The 26911-nt window shown below is 37.0% G+C and overlaps 1 protein-coding gene across 3 annotated transcripts in view; it reads right to left on the bottom strand.

Annotated features, from left to right (window-relative positions):
• LOC114463370 (metabotropic glutamate receptor 4-like) overlaps positions 1–26911 on the bottom strand; it is a 222398-nt gene that overhangs the window by 73456 nt on the left and 122031 nt on the right. For all 3 annotated transcript variants that reach the window (XM_028446900.1, XM_028446903.1, XM_028446902.1), the window contains one exon: positions 14297–14513. In XM_028446900.1, the coding sequence (XP_028302701.1) occupies positions 14297–14513 (217 nt within the window). The remainder of the gene's footprint in view (positions 1–14296; positions 14514–26911) is intronic.

The raw sequence follows: 26911 nt of genomic DNA, 5'->3' as shown, positions 1-26911 counted from the left end.
TTTTGTCCCTTTTGGCAGCAATGTGATTGGCAAGACTCAGGAAAAACATACCAAGTATGCAGACCCCGCCTACTAAATGTCTCGCTTGCATCCAAAGTACAAAGTAGTCGAACACTCCATTATTCTCGCCGTGAGAATAAGCCTGTACATATTTGAAAAGGAGTAGGAGTAAGTATAAGCATATATGATTCTGCCCCTTGTACAGTATATCTAGTACTATACTTTATTTCTATAAATTGTTCTTCTTATAATATACACCTATTTACACTATAAAAGGAGACATAATTCATTTATATATATATATATCAATATACTAGTGATTATATTAAGTAGTTAATTCATGTATACATTCATCTGTCCAAAAATACACATACATAAGTATATATACACTTATCTATATATTTTTTGCCCTTTAACACTATGCTTCGAGAAGATAAATTTGATGCATTTCTGTTGAAACTGTTTCTAATTCCACACACAAACTGTTCCACAACCTGGTATTACTTACTGATACACAAAAGCTTTTTTTTTTTTATGTTCTACTCATGTGCTGACTGACATAGATACTATGATAAATCAGTGGGTATATACAGTATATGCTGTTTAAAAGCAGTTTCACTCAAGAGCAGCACTTGTTTTTAATGCCAACAGGAAACACATTTTCATTTTGATGGCTGACAACAGAATAGATTAGTGTTGACACTCTGCAGCTTCCTTAATGTGTAAAGTGTATCAAATGACTGCTTTCTCACTCACTAACCAAGGCCCACCTCATCTAATCGACACTCTTCTCACATCACATCCTCCTCTTTTCTTTGTTTCAAGCAGCTTGTAAACACTATGTTCCTTTTAGTGGAAAGTCAAACTAACACCATGTAATGGTGCAGAGCAAAATCACTCTATATTTTTTCTTCTAGATAATACATTCTCTGGCCAAGCTCGCATACTGACCAATGTCTTGATACCTTTAAAAATACTTAAAAAGCTCAAAGCTAGCATACTTCTCTATTGAGTTTTTAGTAGATATCTGCAAAACACAGGCAACCTTTTTAGGGTGTCACACCAGTTTAGTCCGGGACTCAGTCCTTTTAACTTGGTTTGGCTCAGTTTGCGTTCACAGCGCAACTTCTGATCTGCTCCAAACAGCCTCTGGTGCAGTTACATGAGCTAACCGCTTGAGGAGGGCATTACTGGAGTAGAGAATTCTCTTGGCAGAAAGACAGAAACACTAAGAAGATGCTCTCATCTAGGGGTCAAAACGATTACTTAATGGTGTGTTCACACCAAACGCGACTATAGCCGCTTAAATCAACCGTGATGAGTTGCTTGAACATAGTTGTGGTTTATGGTCGCTCCAGTGAGGTGACAACCGGAGAAATAGTATGTGTCTGTAGAGCTGGAGGCAGCACCGAGTGGGCTGTACACTTCTTCACTGGCCGTACGTACAGCGCTTATCATACACAGCGCTGCTTGTACTTATGGTTTAAATGCTCAACGTACAGAATTACTAAAGTATGAGTTCACTCAAAATATACTTAGAATTTAAAAGGCTTATTCAAGGAGTATGCCAGTGTCATCTTGGCCGCAGAAAGTTGAAGAAGTGTACAGCCTTCTCGCTGCAGCCTCCGGCTCTGCAGAAAGAGAGAAACTCATTGCCGATTGGCTGCCACGACACAGCGTCACTCAAAGTTTCTTGGAAAGTTCACATTTTTCAACTTTGAGTGACTTCCAGGATGCTCGATTGAGTTGCTAGAATCATGCGAGTTGCATAATTTACATTGATCTTAAATGTAACATAGTCGCCAGATTTGCTGAAGTCGTGTTTGGTGTGAACGCACCTTAAGAATGCACAGACATCTTTTTTTTACAACATTCAACAATAGAGCAGCAACAAGTTGCTGTGGTTTTGGTGGTCTTAATGCCCTGTTTTGCACCACCACCGGTTCTCCTGATCATCCATAATGCCGTGGGTTCGATATCATCTCCAACACTTCCTGTTGTTAATTCACGCCAAATGCGGTTGTGTACAAATTGGAAATGCTCCAAGATCGGCAGAAACAATTCCTCTAGAATTCCCGTTTGATCGGCTCTAGACTTTGTTTGTGTTCAAACCGCTCAAATGAGACAAGCAAACGACACTAGAGCTTTCTAAATGCTTTAGGATTCGTCAGAATGAACGTTACCTTAATTACCTTTTAAAATGTGGTACCAATCAGAACAGATTCTAAAACAAATGTGAAGACTTAACCAACGGCAATAAAAGGTTCCAGCTGATTGGGTGTAGCATAAGCAGGCAAGTCTAAACTACAACAACTCTAAATGTGTGGTGACTTGTCAGAATCAGAATTCCTTGTATTGTCATTGAGCATACACTTTCATACACACTACAAAAGTGTGGCCTGAGTTATTGGCTTTCATGATGAAGAACAAGGGCATAAACACGCATAAATAAGCGGACAAATGAAAAGGAGCAAGCAAGCTGGAAAATGGATGGATGGATGTTCTATGTTTTTTATTTTTTTTATTTCTACATGTGTCCTTATTACTGTATAGTACAGCCACAGACCACAAAGTAAATAAAGAAAGACCTCAATGTTATCAATATTTTCCCTCTTTGCGTCACTATTTTTGTTGTGTTCAAAGGCCTTTGTTGTGCAGGGCTATAGTTTGAATTGTTTAGGGTGTCACGGCACAATGAGACAAAAGAACAAACTGCACACACTAATGCAATATTCCTCATTACTCAGGAATAATAAACCCAACTTTGACTAATTCAATTTACCATTTTGTAAAAAAAAAAGTTTTTGTTGGAAGCCAGAAGTGCAGATGTTTTTGTTTTAATTCTTTTTATTTAACATTTATGATGTTCCAAGGGCATTTGGAAAACAATAATTGAGGATTATTGTTATATAAGCTTATGTTTATGGTCGTGAATAATGACAATCATTTCCCTGATATTCATCTCCACCCTATTCTGCAATTTAATCCAAAGCACACTTTTTCCCCCTGATTTCATCCAAGTTAATAAGAAAATTGAAGTTCTCTTTGTGTCTCCCTGTACAGCCTGTTACCTTCTGAACATCCCCTCACAGTTCATCACTCATGCTTTTTATCCTTAATTCAAATTCACTCTCCACCATCAAGGTTTTTTGAGCATTCAGTGTATAGAGATTGCTTGTCCCTGGCAGTCGGCAGTAGGTTTGTGTCAGTATTTTTTTTCTATCATTGAAAGGAAAGTACTGAAGCTTGATGCATTCACACTCCTGAAAGCTATAGTTAGTGCCTGACTAACATAAGGATGCTTTTACTGTTGCCTTTTACTGATCATTTCAAGGAAACTCATGCAAAATGAGACACATTTTTATTTAAGAGTGGAAAGTTTCGGAAATTTAAAAAAAGATAGTTGTATCCCCAATATTAGTGGTTCTCAAACTTTTTTGGCTTAACTACCCCCCCTCTGTCCGACATACAACATTTCGCTCAGAATTCTTTAAAAAAAACCATCATAGAGCATCATGACGGAATGGATGAGTGATAACACACTATATTTTTAAATAATTGGAAAGAAACCTTATTTTGTGCCTCCTGAATTAATTTATTTCTATAGTTTCTTATCATTTCTCGTCAATTTCCACCAGTGGCGGATGCTTTAAGACTACAAGGGAACCTCAGCTTCCCCTAAAATCAGTGGTCAAATATGTAGTGTTGTGTGTACATTTCATTGACTAAATATATGACAGAACACATGTATGTTTAGTTCAGAATCAGCTTCTTATAACAGGAAACTGACAGTGACAGCGTGACGTTCTTCATTCATTACCGCAGCGTCACAGTGTTAATAAACAGTGGTGAAGTTCAGCTTCAATTGACTTCAATGAGAGAGGATTTAGGGGTTGATCCACTGCAGTCAAACTAGACGCTCATTGGATAAATGCTCGGTTATGACGCACTTAGTCCCGCCCATCGGACGCCGGGCTTCACAGGAGGTCTACGGAGCAGTGGGCTGGATCTGTCTGTTCCGGACGCTGGAATAATGGATGATGATTGGATGATCTGTCTCAGGCTAATTCAATTTTGATTGACAGCGAAATGAGCCAATCAGAGAGTATGACGTTGTAAGCACACAGGCGGGGTTTTCAAATATTTCAGTCCGTTGCTCTGTGTTGACACGGAGACTTTGCTGATCCTCTCATAGCGAATCAACTTCTGACAAACCTAGTGTCTGTTTTTGGTGTTTGTGGAGACTGTTACTGCTTGTGTTGTGAGACTTTTGACCAAACACTCACACTCCAGCGCGCAGCAGCTACGCGTGTGCGCGCGCGCGTGCGTGTGTGATAATCTACAAATAGTTGTTGACAACAAAATGTGAATTCTGCTAGAATTCACATTTAAATAAACAGATACATTTTCTGAAGTAGGCAGAAAATGAGCTTCCCCTGCATGAAAGACCAGCAGCCGCCACTGATTTCCACCTGGTGTGGGACCTTGTCTTTTTGCTTCATGTTCTAATCAAGACCATGTCCATTATCATTATGATGATTATCATTTTTAACTAAAAGTGAACAAAAACCCCTATGTTTTTAATGCCCTTTATCAAAGATGTCAAAACGCAAACTAGTTCACAAGAGAGCTGCAAATACTTGGACATGTTAACTAGTCAATCATTGATTAAGGTCTCTAGTTAACTGGTCAATCATTGATTAAGGTCTCTAGTTAACTAGTCAATCGTTAATGCTATTTTTCACCCAGCTCCATTTGTTCTAAGAGCCCCAACAACACAGTATTTGAGGTTTATTTCAAAAACTCGCCTGTTTTTTGGAGTTTAGAGAAAAATCAAACTTCTACGTTTGGAACTACATTTTTACAAAATGTGGAATAACAAGGGAGGGAGAAAACAGAACCTTTTCAACTTCGGCCCTCTGAATGAGGCTAAAGGAATGTATATCACTGTAGCAGAACCATAATAAAGTGATTTTTTCATAATAGTACCCCTTTAAAGCTCATATCCGGAGAAATCTATGATGATGTATCATTCTTGTGAAATGCGAAAAAACGCCTAACTAGTCTTTTACTATGGTCTACTGCCGGTGGTCATTTATATACGTCAATGTATATAAGTCTCGCCTTCGTCCTATAGACCCCTATACAAATAGAAGACTACAAAATGAACAGAAAACACACAAAATGACTCCAAAAACACAAAAGGTGACAAATTTTAATCACTATACTTTCTGTTGTGGTCTTAACCAGTGAAGTGTATTTGAGTCTCCTGAAAAGCGCTTTTAAAAAAAATCTATTATTATTATTATTATTATTATTATTATTATTATTATTATTATTATTATTATTATTATTATTATTATTATTATTATTATTATTATAAATCCACTTAAGGCTCCAATTTGGCCAGTGACCTGTCCATGGTCGCAGCGTCTGCTGGTGTCTACCTCCAGCACTCAAAGGGCGCTATAGGCAGGGGAACGTCAAAAACATGAAAGCAGTCGATTTAATCAAAGCCTAATATTAGATTTTAGAGGGACAGACTGAAATATGAAAGTGGAGGGGAGTGATGAATCTGTTCTTAATTAACAGCAGCCACCCTCTTTTCTTTTAAAGGTCACCGTCAACTCATGAGAATAGCAGTGTTCATCTCCTTAATGACAAAAAATGTGAAATTACCAAAATAAATCTGCCAATGCATAGAAAAGTTGAAGGGCTTTTAACACTTCCTCTTTTTCCTGAACAAGGTGTCTTATTTTTCTTCACACCATCATCAAACTGCATGGATACAAGAGCAGCACTAACTAAAAATACCACGGACACATAAAAGTGTTGCAACCTGCCCATTCCTACATTATTCATACACAATACATCTTTGCTGATGAGCTCATTTTTAACTGACGGTTATGAAGAATTTCAAGCCCTTTTTTTTGAAAACAGGATGTTTTCAAGTGAATAAACACAATGGTTTGGTGAAAAATGCCGTAAAGTCAGAAAAAGTAAATTGAATTGCAGGAGGGACATTTCTTGGGTTAATTCTGAAACTTGTTTTTGAGAGACAGCTTCTATCAGGATGAGCAGAAACAACATGAAAAGGCAACTAAACACAAAAATCTTCCCTAGCTACTCATTAGAAGTTAAAACCTTAAAGGAAAATACATTTAAATACCCTGATGGTTTGTGTTTCTTCAGGACTTCATGTTTTATTGTATTATTATACACATTTGAAGCTGTTTCTGACAGTTGTTGGAAAGAATTCGCCTCCCCATTGACATAAATAATAATTTATTTTCTGGCAAAATTACAAGAGAACTTTAGTCATACATATTCAAGTGAGGTGCAAACAAGGACACGCTTCATTCTTTTAGGAGTTACTGTTTGAAAAACACTGTTTTGATGGTTTAATGACAACTCCACCTGTTTTCCACTTAAAGCGAGAATAATATCCACCTGCAGGTTTTCACAAATCATGCATTTAATGATTTTATATTTTAGTTAATTTGTTGGAAACTTCTTAAATGCAAGGATTGTGTGTTCAAATGATCACAGGCATGACTCCTCCCAATCAGAGAAAGTAAAAAAAGGAAGACCAACTTAACGAAGAGAGAGTCCAAGAGATAAAGTGATAACAGACAAAATAACAGACGTGCGTGTTCACGAGGATGTTGGTGTACGACAGGGAAACAGGAAGTAAGTCATGATCGAAACTGAAAGAAGAGGGGGATCGTAGTTGTTTCCATACCAGTCTCACAGATTCTACATACTGCAGCTTTAATGGTCAGATTAATTTTCCAAGTGCTGACATGAATCTTGATAATGTGACCCTAGGTTTAGACATTAGAAATGATTAAAGAGATATGTCTACTCTGCCACTGGCCTGAAAAGATCCTGACTCAAAATATCCAAACATGAAGCTGTGCAGCAAATTATTAACAGATATTTTAGTTTTTTTTTGTTTTTCTAGATCTATAACTTTCTTTCGAGCTTGTTTTTAATGATGATTCTAAATAATTTCTCTTCTAGAAATACAGTATGATACTATATCATCCTTAATATAAGTTACATAAATAGAATCTTTGTCAAAGATAATCAAAGTTAAGTTTGTACTTGCTTAAGAAAACTGTTTTTTTTTTCTTTTCTCTCAGCTTAAAATCAGTAGATAACTGTTAAGTTGATGATGATGAATAAGAGGGGAAAAAAATAGTGATGATGAGTGTTTATTACTCAGCCACTTGCTTTGACAATACATGCAAAGACGAGTAATTGTGGAAATAAATTGTAACAGGACATATCTGAGGCACTAAGGGGTTGTTAGCATGGGGCCAAATAACGACTAAGAACATAAAGGGGCTTAAACGTAGCACATGAGCCAGCAATTAAATACCATATGGATGGACACGGGAGCATTGGTGAGAGTGTGCTGTAGTCTGGTCTCACGGAAACTGCTGACATTTGATGTACAATTGTATTAAACTACACGTTTGTTGCTCTGAGTGAAGTCGAGTCATTAGCTTCTTGTTTCCTCTTTATAATTTCATATTTCCTTTCATATCGCTGCATGCTATTATATATATATATACATACATACATACATACATAATTATCATTAGTCGAGCTGATTACTGACTCATTAATTGGTGGCTTACAAAGGTTTGTTTTACAATTTTGAAATATTAACCAGTAAAAAAAGACTCGACATTTATATAGATAGATAGATAGATAGATAGATAGATAGATAGATAGATAGATAGATAGATAGATAGATAGATAGATAGATAGATGGATGAATGAATAAATAAAATAATAAATAAATAAGATGTAGTATTGTATTTTATCTTACTACATTTAAAATCTCCAGAAAGGCAAACAAATACTCCTAATAAAAACAAAATGGTTTTGCACTGAGACTATAATAAAATTAAGTGGGGAAAAAACATAATTAGCCTAATTTCCTCTACTAGGCTCATGCTTCATTTAAAGTTATGAAGAATAATATTATGTCTGCTGTATCTATTATTGTTTGTATTATAATTTTATGAATATCTTAAAAAGCCACACTGTGTGGCTTTGTTTTCTTGGTTTTTTACATTAAAAAAAAAAAAATGTTTCATTGTAATCCTTCCCATCAAAAAGAGGTGGTGGATGTCAGGAAGGCCATCGGTTTGCAACAGAATCTTGTTAGGGTTGATATTGACATTGTGTTTCATTAACTTGATTAATGACATCTATTTAGCCATGCTCCAAAGTAATCAACGTATCCGGCGGGCAGAGCTAATCCCCCGACAAGATCAGACTCCTCAGGCTTCTTTCACCCATACTTGACCGGCGTTAATCTATAGAGAAATCCTGAGGAAAGACACATGAAGACATCACACACTAGTCAAGAGTGCAAGAAAAAATCAATTATATGAATGTATGGATAAATGTATAAATTCAAAGGCAATTCTCACTGTTACATAGTGAAAGTAATGAATTACATTATTGAGTATATTTCTAAATCATTTATTTTACTGATACGTACTTAAGTATGTTTTAAAATAAGTTAAGTAATTCATTACATTTCTAAGCCCAACCGCTACTGAGTAAAATGGAATTTTTTTTGTTTTAAAATGATCAATGTACATTGTGAAACTACAAAAAACAACAATGAAATGCATCACATCCTAGCCGACCAACCAGATTAAATGTAACGCACCGCGCCAAAACAGCATTGATGGAGGTTGATTTCTCATAAATGTCATTGAATTCATTGGTGTTATTTTACTTAAAAAGAATTACACATTTTGACAAACCTTTTATTTTATACAGATGCCTTTGTGGAAATCTAATTAAGTTCCAAATGTGCTAGATTTAAAAAAATAAAATGTGGGTGGGTGAAAGTAACTAGTAACTTTTACTTTGAATACTATTTAATTGAGCTACTTTTTACTTATACCTGGGTATTTTATGTATGACTTACTTGTACTTGTACTTGAGTATAATTTCAATCAAGTAACAGTACATACTTGAGTAGAATATATCAGTATTCTTTACACCTCTGCACTGTTCTGCTGCTTGCATTGCAAGATTGTCAAATATGACTAACTAACCTGCAAAAATGAAGGACGTGAACGCATATTTGTGCATCACGGAGAAAGCTTTCATACACCACACGACCTTGCTTCAATATAGCAGTGCACAAATCACTGGGGGTTTTAGACAAGCAGGATAGCAAAGTTGCTTCAGTGAAGCACAAACTCTTCACACATAGCTTACATCCTCTCCTTGTGTATCATGTAGGTTTACTTTAAGGGAAGGTCAGATCCTAGGTCAGTTTACTGGAGACAGGACACGGCTATACCTCTGATTGTCCTCGGAAATGAACACTGAAGAGCTCCAATTCTCCACTCCAGGCACTTTCACCAGCTACAAAAGCAGAGATCAAAAAACCCCACCTGGAATTCGTATTTACCTTTCATCATCTGCTTTTTACCCAGATCGCACTCTGTTATGTTTGCTGGCTCTCTTGAGGGAAAGTGAGGGAAAAGGCTGTGCTGTTGCAACTCTGAGCAGAGGGAGCTGACTCAGATAATCCTTGCTTTCAGGTAATTTTTCTTTGTACGTTCAGCTCGAAACATTACAATGTGGCAAAGCAGAGGCAGGATTGCAGCATTGAATTACCAGAATCTGTATAAATACTGGATTTTAAGTCACATCAATTCCACTCGCACAATATTTTGTGCAGTTATCAGGGTAATAACACACTAAAGACAACAGGATTCATGCTTGAAATATTGGCAGAATTATAAGTTAGTCCACTAATTAAGGAGTTTAGAAAACATCAGTTAATCACTTGGTATTTGTTTCCTTCTATGCTGGCATACATAAGGAAGTATTATTGATAGAAATGTTATAGTGGCTTGAATAATTACTTTCTTTTTCATCTTTTGGACTTGAGTTTGATTTTCAAAGCATTTTACGCAAAAAAGTTATATTCAAAGTCAACAATGAGCTAAAATAGTTTTTGGATAAATTGTCTGATGTAATTATTTGTTCCATATGTCAGTGTCTTTAAATTTTACCCTGTGTGTCTGTGTGTTTTTGTGTGTGTGTCACATATAAAAGTGCTTATCCACATGTATAGAATCAAGTAGAATCGTTTTTCCTCTCCCGCTCTCCTCTCTATCTGCCCTGGCTGCTTGTTTTGGCTGCTGCTTGTAGGAGACTCTCTTTGTAGTCATCCAAAAACCAAAAACTATGCAATTGGTCAGCTGGTCATTTAATGATATGTATAATTTTTTTTTCAATGAAAAGACGAGGCCGAGGTGAGCCTGTGTGCCCTGCTGGAACTTTCCGAGCTGGATATTCAATAGATTCCTGGGATTCGTGGAAGGTCGTCTGTCTGTCTCTATTTTCAATTGAGGACGTCGAGGATATATACATGATTGGAATTATGGAAGCAGGGATGCTGCTAATTGGAGCTGGCTGCTATCTGTGCTTTATTGTAAAGTCTGTATTTCGTTGGCAGGCGTTTTGGGAAGGCTGCCACTCATCACTGAAGGTTTGGGCAGGGCACTGAACTCTCAGACTATAAAGAATCGATCTTGGAAAGAATGGAGAGGATGTGTCGGCCAATTGTTTGATCCCACACTATTGGATTACTGTGAACAGAGACTTTGAAGAAGAATGCTAGCCTGTAACGACAACAATTCACTATCACCAATTGACCTCCCCCAACACTATCAAGGATGTGTCCAGTTTCACAGGGATGTTTACAGATGTGACTCTCTGTCCTCACCCTGAACCATAACATCTGACTTATCAGAGGAGAGCAAAGTTTACTGAGTCTACATCTTCTCTTCTTCTACATATGTGTGCGCGCACAATTCTACATATGTGTGCGTGAACGATTCTACATATGTTCGTGCATTATTATATTTCATGTGTGTGAGAGAGCATTTTCATACGTGTGGGTGATTGTTTTTTATGAATAATGTCCCTAATGGCCCCTCATACTTTTGCCCTGTTTGATGATTGCTTTGAATATGCACATATACCGCAAAAAAAAAAATATAAGAAAAAAAAACCCATCATTTTACGAGCTAAAAAAAACATTTACCTCAAAGGTTTAAATGTTTGAATTTAAAAAGAAAAACTTGGCCTGTCTGTGCTATCCAATTCAATCCAATCTAACAAATGCAACAAACTACAGAGTGTCAAATAAAGGCTGAGAGAAAGGACAGGCCAGCACATGTATTGTGTAAAACAAAATTTTTACATTTTCTGGGTGGATTTCTTACAATATCTGAAAACATATTCCTTTAGGTTAATTGAATTATCTGAACTGAAAAGGAGTGTTTTTTTTTTTTTTTTCCCAGTGACTGTATTTGTGTATTAACCAACAATTGATCAAATACACACATTACAAACGCGTTTGAGGGTTGTTCTCCTATAACATGTCTTTGTACAGCATCTGAAATGTCCAGAACTGAACAGAAAGTAGCTCTATTATTATTATTATTAGTATTATTGTATAACATGAGTGCAACAGGCTTGGCCATGAAGTCAAGGATAGCAAACAGTTCAACAACAAAGCTATGAGTGAGGCATGCACTAAAAGGGCAAAAGGTCCTTAAACAGTTGGTGAAAGTAATGGATTACAAGAACTCACGTTTTAAAAGAAGGAAAGTAGTCTGTTACATTTCTACGCCCAAACAATACTGAGTAAATTACATTTGTTTTGTTTAAAATGATCAACGGACATTGTGAAACTACAAAAAATGAAGAGACAACAATCAAATGTATCACATCACAGCCGACCAATCAGAATAAACGTGACGCACCACTCTATAACAGCATTGAATGGAGGATATTTCCTCATAAATTTGTTCATAAATGTAGCTATACTTAGAGGCCAATTGTAAAGTTGCACATTCTAAAATAAAAAGAAACTTTTTTGCAACATTTAGCAACAAACCACATTTAAAAAACGTATGTGATTTTTTTTTACGTTACTTTTGACCAGATGTACAGCAATATTTGTGAAATTATAAATATTAAATATTATATTATATATTTAAATGTAACATTTTGATTCCATATTTAACATTTCAATTTAATATATATTTTTGAAAAATATATATTAAGGTTTCATTTATACAGATTTATCTAATCATTTTTTTCAAGAGATTTGATCTCCTGACATGTTTTCAACTGTCAACTGCCAGTCTTCCTCAGAAGTGATAACATAAAGTACTTCTACTTGAGCTATCGCAGTTATATCAGTACTCTTTACACCTCTGGTGACAGCCACACTTTACAATAAAAGCTGATCAGATGTTTCCTTAATAATAATTCATTAACATTTACCATATTTTATACCTAAGGGAATTTAAGGTGTGTAGATTTGTTGTGGCCTTTGCATTTTAATCACCCTTTAGCAAAACCAAAAGGTTACAAATGTTTTAGCCAGTTGTGAAAAATGTCAACCAAGCATTGCCGAAAGCATCACGACTAATCCCGTCACTTCATTTTTAGGTCACCACCCCTATCGCCACTTAAAAGAGCACAACACAGAGCTTATTCATGCATGAAAAATTAAAAAAAATCAAACACAAAACTCAACAGTCTGTTTGTAAGCAGCACTGTACGTTTATGCTGTATTTGACTGCACGTTTCAAAGAATGCACATACAAATGCATTGCTCTATAGTTTATAAATGTGCTTAGGATTTGTTCAAAGGATATGTGAACTATCACCCTCTATACGGAAAAGCATAAAAAAGCCTGTGGATCAGTTAAATCTATAAAAATATCAAAGGTCATGAGAAAAAGCTGAGCAGTGTATTAGCATTAAATCCTCCATATCAGACGCTCTAATTAAAGGCAATCCTTGAACAAATTGGTTGGCTCGAGCTTTGAAGATTTTTGCCAGGGTTGGGGTTTATCATATATGTAATCACGTAATTGATCATTAATTACAACAATGGCGTAATTGTAAATGTTATTGTAATTTAAACAAATCAGTTGCTGTCGTAATCGTAATTAAAGTGTAATTTTGTTTAGGTAAGTGACCTGAAAATTCTATAAAAATGGTAAATTATAATTTCACTCAAAACTAAGGAACCATGTTACAGTTTTATGTACAGTTCTACACATAAGTAGTTGTTAACAATTATTAAAATATGTTTCATATCAAGCTTTCTCACATTTTACGATTTAAATAAATGAAATTGAGGGGTTTACTGACCTTTATTTTCATTGATTAGGAAGCCTAACAAGGTAACCAATACATAGGAAACAATTTAGATGATAGATAATGGTTTTTAGTGTATTTTACAGCTGATTAGTACCCGTTATCAAAAGAGATGCTAACAGAAAGCTAACACAAGAGGAAGGATAACTTTTATTAAGTTATATATTTCAGGCTGAGTAATTAAACTTTAGTAATTGAGAACGCAATTGTAATTGACTTTCTAACTTTCGGATAAAAAAATATTGTAGTTCAATTTTAACTGGAGAAAATGCTGGTCACTGCAATTGTAATTGAATTGTAATTGAACATGGGCAGGGGTGGACAGGCCGTTGGCATTCCTGGCATCGTCCCGGTGGGCGGTTGACCCAAAGTGGGCCAGACCGGTCCGCTACATTTTTTTTCTTTTTTTTGGACAAGCGAGTGGAGGCAGACATGGTAACAGGAGGCCGAAAATGGGCAAAAAGTGACAAAAACAAGGCAAGAAAAGAGTGAAAAGTGACTAAAATGGGCCAAAAAACAGTCAAGGGTAGCCAAAAAATGGGCAAATAAAGAGGATCCAGGTGGTATGTAAAGGCAAAACATTGCTGAAATGTGCAAACTGTAGCAAACAATAGTCAAAAAGGGCAAAAATGTGGAACAAAAAGAGACAACATTTAGGGGAAAAAGGAAACAAGTGGTATTTATTGCGCAAAAATTAGCTTATTTGGATGAAAAGTAGCCAAAAAAAAAAAAGAAAAATAAAGGATAATTTGGATAAAAGTGTTGCAAAAATGGACAAAAAATATGAAAAAAATTATATTGATTGGCAAAAGGAGCTAAAATCTGAAAAAAGGGTCAAATAAGACAAAAAATGCAAGGATTGAATATTTGTCCCAGTCCACCTCTGAACATGGGTAATTCAAAATGTAATTGTAACTGAAAAATATAATTGACTCTGATATTTGCTGACCAAAATGTATAACCTTGATTATTGACGTTTGATGCACGTCTTTGTGTCTCAACCCGTCAGCGCTGCGAGCGAGACAGTTAGTGATATTATACGACTACAGCGGTAAATACTCACCATCCTCACGGGACCTCTGTATGAACGCATCCACACCGCTCTCTCCATAGTTCCCCTCGGAGGCCACGGTGGAGACGTAGTTCCAGCGCATAGCCTTGACTATGTCCACCATAGCCTGGGCCTGGTAGGTGTCGGGGGGCACCACCCGGGAGAAGAAGTCATAGCGGATGTTATCGCTGAGCTCTGGGGCCGTGGAGGCGTAGCTGACCTGAGGTATCTGCACACAAATACATTTGACCGTGTTTACAAGAATTGCTAAGAAGTAGTGCATGGAAAGGCCTGTAAATGAGGAAAAGGAGATGAAGCAGTTTGATATGATCACAACCCTATGCTTTTTTTTTTTTTTTTTTCTTTATTTAAACTAAAGACTGTAATCCTTTGCAGATTTTCTGTCAGAGATATCTGGCCTAACATTTGTTTTGTAGTGAGAGAAACAACGATCCAGCTATTCACAACCGCGGCTTTAATATCACCCTGCATCACTTGTTCTGTCGTGATACAGCAGGCTGTTCACACAGATGGAAGATGAAAATGTCACACAAGAGCAGAGGTTACTTAGAAAGCATAAACAGGCCTCTGTGAGTCATATCATCGTAGCAGAAGGGTATGTTCCACCATGAGATTCTTTTAACATGAAGAAAAATGATCTTTTTTTACTGTTTTTTTTTTGGATTTCTAATGATGGGATGTGTAATGTAGCATGGTTGGCCATGTAACATTGATAAAGCTTTAAAAAATGTTTTATATATTTCCAGTATATCTACCATTTGCCCATACATCACATCATTAATTCAACATATTGCTCTGCTTTCCATATCCATATTTTCCTACTCACTCTTTGAGAGGCAGTTAAAAAAAAAGTCCTTCAGCATTACGCCTAATTATTTCATGCCCTCTCCCACTTCACTCTATGTCAGATATAGGCAACTGGTGGCCCTCAGTCTACAAATTCACTTCTATCAAACGTATATCATGGCAGAGCCAGCAAAAAAAAAGGCAGAAAAGACCTTTCTCAGTGGAATGGAGCAACTCTATGCAGTGACAGCTCAGCAGCAACACAAAGCAACCACACACACTGTCATCACGGCAATAGGCACGCACACACACTTGCAACCCAGCACTCCATCAGGCAGCACACACACAAATATCTATCTATCTATCTATCTATCTATCTATCTATCTATCTATCTATCTATCTATCTATCTATCTATCTATCTATCTATCTATCTATCTATCCATCCTTCCATCCATCCATCCATCCATGCATCCATCCATCCATTTTCAGAGCCACTTTGTCAGCACACAAACGAACACATCACACACATTTCCACACACCCTTCCGTATTACTCCAACATCATTCTAGATTTTACTTGTCTCTCCTCCTCATACTGTTCACATGGTCACATGGGACTATATGTGTGAAAGCACCCTTAGTGTCACTGTTGTATTAGGATTTTACAGTGATCGGTTGCTACCGTCTTGGGAGAGCAAAGGTGCGCATGTAGCTGTGCGGTGGGGCAGGCGACGGGGGGTGCGGAGTGTTTACGACAGTGACATAACCACTTTTAGGGGGAGTGCTAAGCGCAAGTTACTTAGTTCTGCTTTAACGCTCATTATTCTAAATGCCGATGTTGATAAAACTTTCATCAAACAACACATTTTTTGGGCCCCGCTGTGATAAAAGTTGTCTACCTCTACTCTATGCCACCCTGATTACAATCCACATGTAATATGTATGTTTGTATTTGCATGTGTACATACAGTATGTGTATGTATATATGTATGTATCTGTATATATGTTTTAAGTTTGTATTTTTTTTGATTTTCAATTCATATTTTGTTCAATATTTTCATTTATCTTGAAAATTTTTTGTAAACGTTTATATATTATTTTTCCTCATATATCAAAGTACAATTGTGCTTTATTGAAAGGAGTGGAGCTCTTATACAAGACCTTTGGGCTTTGTTGTTTTTTTTTTTTTTTTTTTTTTTTTAAATGTGTGCTAAATAAATAAATTAAATTAAATTAATATCTAATTGTGACTAATTCCATCCTCATTCTCCCACGGCAGCAACGATTCAAGCATGTTCAATAAAAGTCTTCTACTGTATATAGGGCAGCTAAAATACAAAACCATTCATGAGTGACTGTAATATTACTACTGGATTTGTTCTTGTTTTTTTTTTTAATAGTTTTCCACGAAGTAGTCTTTTTTTCAGGAGCTGCATCATGTTATAATGGCTAAACTGTGCATCCTGTGCAAACAGTGTTTTTCTTCACCATGGCTCACAGTGAACATAACAGACAGAAGGCAGGGTGTTTGTTTCTTGTTAATGACACACAGTGGGCCTTTTGATGACTGATGACGATGTCACCATGTTTTCTTGTGCCAGATCAAAATCAACACGGGGAACACTTGATGAAAGACAAACCTAATGCAGACCATGCTAGTTTTCCCGCAGATGCCTCTGTGGCACATGCAGCATTGTATTATCAGACACAGTCAAACACACACGCGCACACACACACACACACACGCACACACACACACACACACACACACACACACACACACACACACACACACACACACACACACACACACACACACACACACACACACACAAAGATTACTCTTTGATACTAAACATTCAACCAATTGATATCTGTGCAAAACGAAGAGCAACACAGTAGCTCAATCATGCTATGATAAACGTATATTGATGAAAGCTGAAGTGGTTTATTTATCTCTGCAGGCTTGTGACCCAGATGTGTATTCAAACAGAGCAAACACAAAGAAAATATGCATTAGATGAGAGCAGGGGGGCCCAATGCCTAGATCGCAATCTACCGGTCGATTGCAGAGGCATTTTATGTCCATCGTGCCCATGGGCTGCAAGACTTCATAAATGAATGAGAATAGCACAGTCACGTATACCAGAAATGGAACTAATAATTCACCAGCCTTGAAGGGGGCGCAAGTGCACCAATCGGTTCATTTACAACCTCTAATAATAAGTAGAAGAAGACCCTCTTCCAGCCCAAAGCCACCGGCCCGACCGACTACATTTATTAGCAGTATTAAGAGACAACCAACATGTGGTGGAAGCCATTAAAGTTCTTATAAAAAAACAAAGTAAGCTACAAATACTTAAATGCTTTGTGTGCTACTGACTGGCACTGATAATTATTATAATTTTTATTGTGGTTATTACGGCTATTCATACATTTTCTCATTTATTAATCTTCCTCTTGTATCTTCATCATAGAAGGGTTGATGGTCCATCACACGGTTAGAGATCATCTCAATAATGTTTAACTTCTTGTATTTAGGCTAGAGAGTCTAATGAGCCTGTAGCATACAGGCTTTGGAACTGGCAAAATAATACAGGGTAACAAAACAAAAAACATTAAAAATAAAGACAACCAGACATCAACTTTCATCCAATAAAAAACAATTTTTGGTTAGTGATGCCACTGTAAAAATGTACCTTATAAACTCTTTTTTTATCACTCTCACTCACTCTTTTTAATGGATTGTCAGCTCTAACCCAGAGTAATACAACATATGGACTGTGTTGCAAACATGGCATTTGTACTTAAATGTTCTAAAAACTGTTCCTGCTTAGTTAGAGACGTATTTTTTAAAGACAGCTTGGAGGTTTTACAGCAGTAACAGAACATGGAAATGATTTCCCATGTGAGAGGCATGTAAAAACAGGGAATAATGCATTAAGTATATGTTTAAAAGTTAACAAACGTGGAATTTTTAGCAAACCAACCGTAATATATTACTGATCAAGGTTCTTCATCAGAGATGCAGGTTGTCAAATAAAATTGAATGTACACTTCCAGGTGTGCCTTCTAAAGATAGGATTTCCTAAATCGATGCACGGCGTGATGCATGTATTACGTTTTAAAGCTAATCATTTCTCTGCATCTGAAATTGGACAACATGATGGGGCCGAATTACTGGAAAAATAAATCTAACAACATCTATTTCCCCCTGCCTGGCACGTGACTTCTTCAGCTTTGACACTCTGCGTGTTTTTGACGCAGAACTCCGCAGCGAGCAAAGCTGTTTAATTGTTGAGACAGTTAGCAGATACAGAGCAGAGCCAAAAATACCAGACTTCAGCGTCAACTCTAACAATCTGTCAGATGCTGCGGAGATGAAAATGTGACTTTTTGCAGACAGGGACGTGTTCTCACAACCTGATGAGAAATCTTGTTAACCTGACTTTGTTCCCTCATCATTTACCACTTCAACTTGTGAGAGAGACAGCTCTAAATAGCCGGGCACTCAAATCAATTCAACACATTTGAATATGAATATGTTTTTCTAACTTGGCGTGTTTGATGAATTTCTTCGCTCTGCACATTACCTTGTCTGCACGTGCTGTGGAGGGTCAACACTACATGTAGTGCAATCTTTTCACCACAGCAATGCATGTTTTGTTCTTGCATAATTGTGACCATCACCAGCCCTCCCTAAGGAACGGTAAGAAACACTTTATTAAAAGGAGAATATAAAAAGAGAGGGCAGTGTTACACATAGGTGAGGGGGTGGGAAAATGGAAGGGGTGGTGAAAGAATCAACTATTTTAAGGCAAGAGTGTTACAGTTTTACATATTGTGTATATTATATTATAGTTTATAGTCATTTCTAGCCTTCAAGTTTAGTTTGAATTTCTTGTCTTTGCAGTGATTTTTGGTTTGGTGATCTTCCTTTTTTTTTAAACCCACAAAAACTATTTTTTTGTAATCATAATTCAGTCAATAAACTACCTTTTTTTTATACTGGGTGAAATAAATGGTCTTTTAATCCTGAGAGTAGTCAATACATTATGCATTAAAAAAAAACAAGAATCAGACCTCCTGTAAAAACTCTGACCAATCCCTGGCATTCAGTCCGAATAGAAAGAACCAATCAGATGCCTTCATGTCGTGTCGCACCCACACGCCCCTCACTGCATGCACACTCCAAAATGTGCTAAAATGGCTGAGTCAGCTCTCATCTCCAATGTGTGTCAAGCTTGTGGTGGTGTGGCTTTGGACAGGGTCTTGACAGGAACATGTGGGACAGGGTGGAGCTTAGAGGAGGTCTTGCTCCTTAACTGTTTTTTTCACATATTTAAAGCATATTTAACTTTTCCTCATATTTCAGAACAACCAAAAACAGCACAAGTTGAAATTTTGACTAAAAAAGCTGCTAAATGATCTGAAAAGCAAGCTAAATGTTTCACTTTAATAGCAAACAATGGAATGTTTAGATATGGCGGGGCCGTGTGACATCATCAATCACATGATCTCAAGATGGCCGAACACAGGCTCTAAAGTGGTAAAATAATCCCATTTTAAAATGGCAATTAAATGAATATGGTGCATAATTTGCAAATTTTGTGAGCCATAGATCTTCTGATAAGTACAATTTAAAGATTTTAGTTCAAATTTGTAAAAACCCTTTAAAATGGAATGCTAGTCATAAGAAGACATTTTATTTACACAGCAACTATCTGGTTATAGAAACTGAAAAGAAAAATAATAATACAAATCCCACATATTGTCTATATTTAGACCACGTGTGATATTCTACATTTTGAGAGCATGATGCAAAGCATGGATGAGAGACTAAAAATGGACAGGTATTTGTTGCTTTACATGGTAACGTAGTTCAGCAGCGAGTGTGAAGGTAAAACAAGGGTTGCATTGTTTTCACCTACCAAAAAAAAAAAACACACAATAGATACATCAGATAGTATCTGTATTTAAAGCTGAAATGTGTAGAAGTAAATGGATGAAGACTTCTGTCATGTTCTGATCTTAGTAGCTGCTACACGCCGCCCTCGTCTTCTACTTCACACACGCACGGTAAATCAACACCACATGGCAAGCCGGAGAGAAAACTACATTGTTTCTGCTGTGTGTCATGGACAGACAAGCTCAAAGTGCAAAAACTAAAATAACATGGAAGCTTGGGGTGTTGGTTGCAATACAGATACGGATTTGTTCAAACTCAGTGAGTAAAATAGTGGCAAGATACTTTTTTACAGAAAGAACTTGTGTTGATATGAGTTCCATTTTTTTTTTAGTTATTTTTATTAGCTTATTATGACTCATGACTCTGCAAGCAAAACATTCATGTGGATAGTATTTAAATTTTTATGCATGCCACGTATCAGCAATGGCCCAGACATCGTCATTTCGTTCACGTAGCTCCCGTATTCCATTCGGATCCAGAAGAGAAATTTGGTGAGCAAAACACACAGATGAATCAGTATATTTTGCAGGGGAGGGAAGTGAGTGAACTCCTCGAGTCACACGTAGCACTTCAGCGTGCATGCTTTTTCCCTAATTGCTATCAGCTGCTGTTGACACTCGGGGAAGATTGAAGTTCCACTTTGTTTTCCGTGAAAGTCATAGGAGCAGCAAAACGCTGAGAATCCTGAATAAGAAACTATTGCTCATAGACAATGCAACAGAAGGGAATCGTACTGCTTTTGGAATGAACAACAAGAGAGCAATGAACACAATGGGGACAAAATGATTCACTGAGTCATAGCCATTACAAAGCTGGTGTATTATTAGGAATTAATTCATTATCTTTATTATTATTTATTTTGTGTTACATTTACTACCACTGACTTTGTCTCCTGTTGTGTTTGTTTAAGTGGGCTTCACCGCTAAACTTGAATCCAATCACTGCTGTGTCATTTCAGCCCCGTTGGGTTAGATGCAGTAGGAAAACGTTATCCATAGTCAAAGCTTAATTTGGAAAAAGGACAAGATCCGGCACCTCCCAGCACTTATTTGATTGGATCCAGCACCTCATTTCTATTTTTTTTTTTTTCCAGCACCTCATTTGCTTTTAGGTGTTTTGATTACATTTTGAAGTATTATATTTGGACATTGAAAATCAAAGAAAATTGTACATTGTACACACAAAATTTAATGTAAAAACTGAGCGTGAGTAAGGAAGAGAGGACAAAGTCAAGCCACGCCCATGCTACGACCAAAGTGTGATTTTGCCCAAAAATTGTTTCTCCGTCAGCTTGGAAGAGAGTGGAAAATGGCATGATTTAAAGAGCTTTTTAAAGACAATAAGTGAAGCTAAGCCTAAGGTGAAAAATAAGTCCAAGGTTGTTTTAGTGGAAATTGGGGAAAAAAGCAGCAGCACAACAGCAGTTAGTGTAGCGAGTAGCAGCACATGTAGCGATGATGCTAATGCAAGAGAACCTGCCTCCAACAGACAGAACACAGGAGGAGAACTATCCAGGGGACATGAGGAGGACTCAGGGACAGAGTCCATGGCTGGTTTTTGGGTGTTTTGACAAATAAAAGGTAAGCACGCATGTTTTTTTCATTTCCTGCTGTGCTGCTGATTCATTAGAGGAGTTATGGCTTTATTTTGTGGGTGTAAAAGTTTGTAAATATTTTGTATTTGTGGGTTTTTGTATTCTGAAAGTTTACTGACCTTTGTGGCTAAATTAGCGGTGATGTTGCGCTGTCCTTGGTGCTGAAACATGTCACTCAGAGTGAGAGATAGATACGCTCCGTAACGGGCAAGTGTCCATGCTTCTTTCAGGTTAATTGGTTGTTTGTGTTCATGTGATATTATTGGCCCATTTAGTTACTGCTGGAACAACACCCGACGTGTGTTTCGGGACCTAATGATTTTCAAATTAAGCACTGCCAATAATTTAACTACTGAAGTTAAAAATTCACAGCATGGATCCAGTCATACAAATATGATGGACACTATTCTCTATGGTTTCTTGTGTAAATGCTCTGTCCTCCTTCATTACTGAGACATCACTTTTTTATGAAAAAGAAACTAGTGCCTCTCACATACCTTATAAAGGCAAGAACAAAGGGCTCTAACATATAGATTCCAGATGTGTAAAGATGATGAGAGGAGTGGTTAGAATTGTAGGAGGACATGTCCTCCTTTTCCCCTCTTGCTACCGTGAACAAATGGCTTTCACAAACTTTAAAGAACCATATGCCTTCCCTCCCCCCTTTTCTCCCTCACAAGAGCAAAAGAGCTGACCGGTATTTACGACCGTTTGCTTTTCCCCCTGCTGCTCCAAGCACATGACGGAGCTCCCCCTCCTCCGCTCTGTCAAAGCACATAGAGACCTTTTCTTTGTTCTGTTTCACTCCAGAATTAACAGAAATGCTATAAAAAGTCAACTCAAAAGTTTTTATAAAAGTTTGAAATGTATTTTTTCCACAGTGTCAATACTGTCTTATGCACAAGAAACCAGGAAACCTTAGAATAGAGCATTTTGCTCTTTAAGTGTTTTAAGGAATATTTATCAATAACTTTGCCTAAAATACATCATGTTTAGTGTCCAACTGTCCAGAAAAATATGATCTCTGCTTTAATCTTCTTTTGAAGGTTATAGTATGACTGGATTATGAGTTATTCTCTAATTTCTTCAACATAAAGTTTTTCTATTCACACTTACATGATAACCCTCAGCTCGGCTCCCGAAAACACGTCGACCAATAGAAACGCTTAAACCACGGTAAAACTGAAGGGCAAAAATTCAAATCATTGGATTTTGGTGCTGGCCGCTGAGATGCCCACCGCGGTATACCTTTATTTTTCTTGTATGTTTATATTTTCTATGCAACCTCACAGTATTTTGCTTATTATATTTTCACTAAAACACGCGTGCTCCAGAAGAAGACCAACTGCTTGTGAGCCAAACCACTGAAACCACAGGAGAACAAAGCCTGTGAACTGAACAACTAAATCCTGAAAGAGAGCAAAGCACGCTAAAGCTGAAGAATTCCACGCAAAGTCAGTTTCCGACCCGTGGTGAAGAAACCAGCCAGAACCAGCTGACACCTGCTGGTTCTGAATGAACTGTGAAGACCAGCTTTGAAACTAACTGTGAAATGAGGTGAAAACCCAGCTAAAGCCTGACCAAGTCAGAACCACGCTTTGCTGCTACAGACTCTTCTCACCAGCCCGCTCTGCCACCGAGGTACGCTGGAGATCAAAATTCCAATTGGGCCTAAACCCTAACCCTAACCCACACACACACACACACTGAAATCATGCTTTTTTCTTCTTTCTGAATGGCTGGATGGAGCGCTTGGGCCAGACTTTAACCAGAGAACTGTTCATTTTTGGCCCCAAGTTCTCTGCACCACAGTGGAGGAGGGTGGTTCTCATGAACTATATCCTGGGCCAGGCCAAAATGGGAATCTGGCTGAACAGAAGAAAAAAGATGGCTGGTTCAGGGTTTACAGATCCAAGACTGTTGTCCCGGAGACTAATAACGGCGAGACTCAGGGTGGAGTTCCGATACAGCTGTTTGGTGGGGGAACTGGGGGGCTTTGAGAGGCTCTGGGCCGCCGGTGGGGTGCTAAGCACAGTAACAGGAGGGCAGTTAGTTCTGAATGTGTAGGTGTCCTGGAGGTGTGCCAGTCTCGAGACTCTGGAAAAAAATGGATGCTCTATAAATGTATCCTTAGCTTAGTGAGCGTAGCGCTCTTTTAGTTTTATTGTGTAAGTAGGTTTTAACTGGTTTGATTAATAAATAATTATACTTTCAGAATTTGTCAGTGATTCATGATACAAAATAATATGGTTTGTTATGGTGAGTAGATAGTCTTGACAAGAGTTCACAACCCTGGATGACAAGGTATTAATAACTAATTAAGTGACTTAAGACACTTCAAACTCTATCTTAAGTGGCACCTCTTGGCAAATTAATTTGATATTAATAATAATTAATTTTCATGTCCAGGTCCCCCTACAAAATAAATTGGAGCAGAATTAGAGTTTAAAGATGTAGCCTCAAGGTGAAGTAACAATTTAGTGTCCAGACGTCTGTAAGCTAAGAACAAGCCTGATTGAAGAAGAATGCTGTATTTTTTAATTTTTTAGAATAAACCTTTTGTATTTTAACTAAAGCCAGCATTCTGCAGTCTCTCTTTTTACTCACTTTTTGTCAACACTAAAACCATGCAAAGAATACAGGATGGAAAACATGAAGGACCATCAGATGATGACAAAGCGGAGAAGATAAAACATACACGTTGCTATTAACTGCTCGGTCGCTATTGATGATTTTTTGATCTGATCGTTGGTGTCTGACATTGAGAGGAACAGACAAAGCCAATAAAGCTGAACTGAGTCGTGCATTGTCCTTAACAGAGACTGACATCATCCTTGCTTTAATCATCCAAATCACTCTCAGGAACCAACGTCTCTCCATACAAAACTGAGAGAAAGCTCTTTAGAAAGAATGTGAGCTGAACCCATGCTAGAGTTGTGTGACTCTTAGGGATGTTGCATCCAGATGTTGTTCCTTTTTTCCCAGAAAAAGCCCATCTATCCTCTAGTTCTGTCAAATTTCACATTTAGCAGAGGCTTTTATCCAAAGCGACGTACAACACGAGCAGTTTAGGGTTAAGAGACTTGTTCAGCATCCCAGAGTGTTAGCCCAGGTTGGTTTTGAACCAGTGACCCTCTGATTACAAGCCCACTCCCTGAACCTTTACACCAGTGGTTCTCAAGCTCCGACTACAGTATTTTGCTCAGAATACTACATGAAAAAACAACTATAGAGCATAACGATGGATGAATGAGTGATACATTTTATAAATAAGTAGAATTAAACAGTATTTAGTGTTGATGCATGATATGGGACCAAGAATGACCTTTGGATTTTCAGTTCATGTTCTAATAAAGATAATTTCCATCATCGATATTATTATTATTATTATTATTATTATTATTATTATTATTATTATTATTATTATTATTAACTAAAAATAAACATTATAAAACCCTATATTTGTCATTCTTTTTTTTGCTAATTTCGCCACTCTCTCTATCAAGTACCCCCCTAGGGGTACACGTACCCTCATTTGAGAACCACTGCATTTCACTACCCCTCACTAGATATTACTAAACTGAGCATTACATGTTTTCCTGCAGTATTACAGATTAAACTTTAACTAATCCCAGCAGAAAAACCATGACGTGATTGTAGAAGATTTTTTTTTTTTCAACATTGTTTGATTTTTGATTTTTGTAATATTTAAAATATTAAAATTTGCCTTTTATTTTTCCTATGTATTGTGGTTTTAATATAAACTATGGCAGCTCTAGATGTAAATTAGCTGTAAGCTAAATGTGGTACAATGCTTTAAATGGCAACTTTAATGTTTGAAATTGTACATGGTCTCGTTTACAAAAAAAAAACGACTAATACTATTTGTATTGTTACATCTATTTTCATGGCCAGTAACACCGCTCTCAAAACAGGAAACTTGATAAAGAAAGCTTCACTTTGGAAACCATAAGCCTAACAGCAGCGTACCTGTTTCAATTAATGCACATACTAATAAAACGAAGCTAATACAAAAAAGCCGCATTCAAACTGCAGTTGAAAAGGCCTTGGCTTAGAAACCAAACCCCGCGGCCAATGATTAATCCTCTGTTTGGGGGGGATTGTTATCAGCAGCTACACGAGCAGTGCCAGCTCACAGGGTTTTTTTCAGATTTTGGGAGGAAAACCAAAGAACACAGTGAAAACAAGCTCAAACAGAAGTCCCAACTTTCTGCTGTAGCTGTAAATCACTGTCTCTTTAACTGTGAGAGTAGAAGAGCTAAAGATGCTCCTGGGTAAGGGTTATTGTTGGCATGATCAATGTCTATTGAAAAATGTGAAACTTGTTTCAGAATTCTAAATGAAACATGTGCTAATGGAGCGCACCAACAAAAATACATGAATTGAGGTTTTTGAGAAGTAATCTATCTTCACTAGGGCTGGGCAAGAAAATTGATTGAATCGATTCATCGAATTTGTAGATAAAAATAATTTTTATTCTGCAAATTTGAGTAAAAAAAATTAAATATATATACACTGTATATATTTATAATTATTTATTTATAATTTTTCCTAACAGTTTTTTTCAGACTTTTTCACGTTCTGTCCTTGTGGGTTACCATAGCGTGATGTGAGCAACCCCCCTCTTTGTTTACCCTTTGAGTAGGCTATATGTGTGCCACAAGCATGTTTAATTTATTATTCACACTATGTTGAGGTGCTAAGGGAAGAGTTTATTATTATTTTAATTGTAATGTTATATGTTATAAAATTAAGAAATCAGCAAATTGAAGTTACTGTGAAGTTGCACTTTTGCTTAAACTTGGGTTAAAGCTTGAAATTGTTGAATGACAGAGACTCGTTTACTTTTTATTTTGGGATTGTTTTATGAATTTTAACTCTTGAGGACATTCACAGCAATAAAGTTGTACTTTTGACAATATATCTGATGCCATTTTTAAGTGCAATGAAAAAAAAATTGAGAAAAGAATCGAAACCCAAATTTTTCTATAAAAAAATTAGATTTTTTTTTTAGGCAAAATCGCCCAGCCCTAAGCTCCACAGTTTATCAACATTGTTGAATAGGGTTCCGCACATTGCATTGTGGGATGTGGAGTCGCGGAGACGGATACATAGAAGTGTTTTTCTTCATTCCGATATCACGAGAAATGACAGCAACAAGCTAGAACAAACATGATGCCACCGTCCTTCTCTGTCGAAGAAACACAAGAAATCACGTTAAGTTCAGGTTTTGTCT

The sequence above is a fragment of the Gouania willdenowi genome, chromosome 5 (genome assembly GCF_900634775.1).
Source record: "Gouania willdenowi chromosome 5, fGouWil2.1, whole genome shotgun sequence".
In the NCBI taxonomy this organism is placed as follows: domain Eukaryota; kingdom Metazoa; phylum Chordata; class Actinopteri; order Blenniiformes; family Gobiesocidae; genus Gouania; species Gouania willdenowi.
The sequence above is the reverse complement of the archived record's forward strand: the minus strand, read 5'-3'. Positions and strand labels throughout refer to the sequence as shown.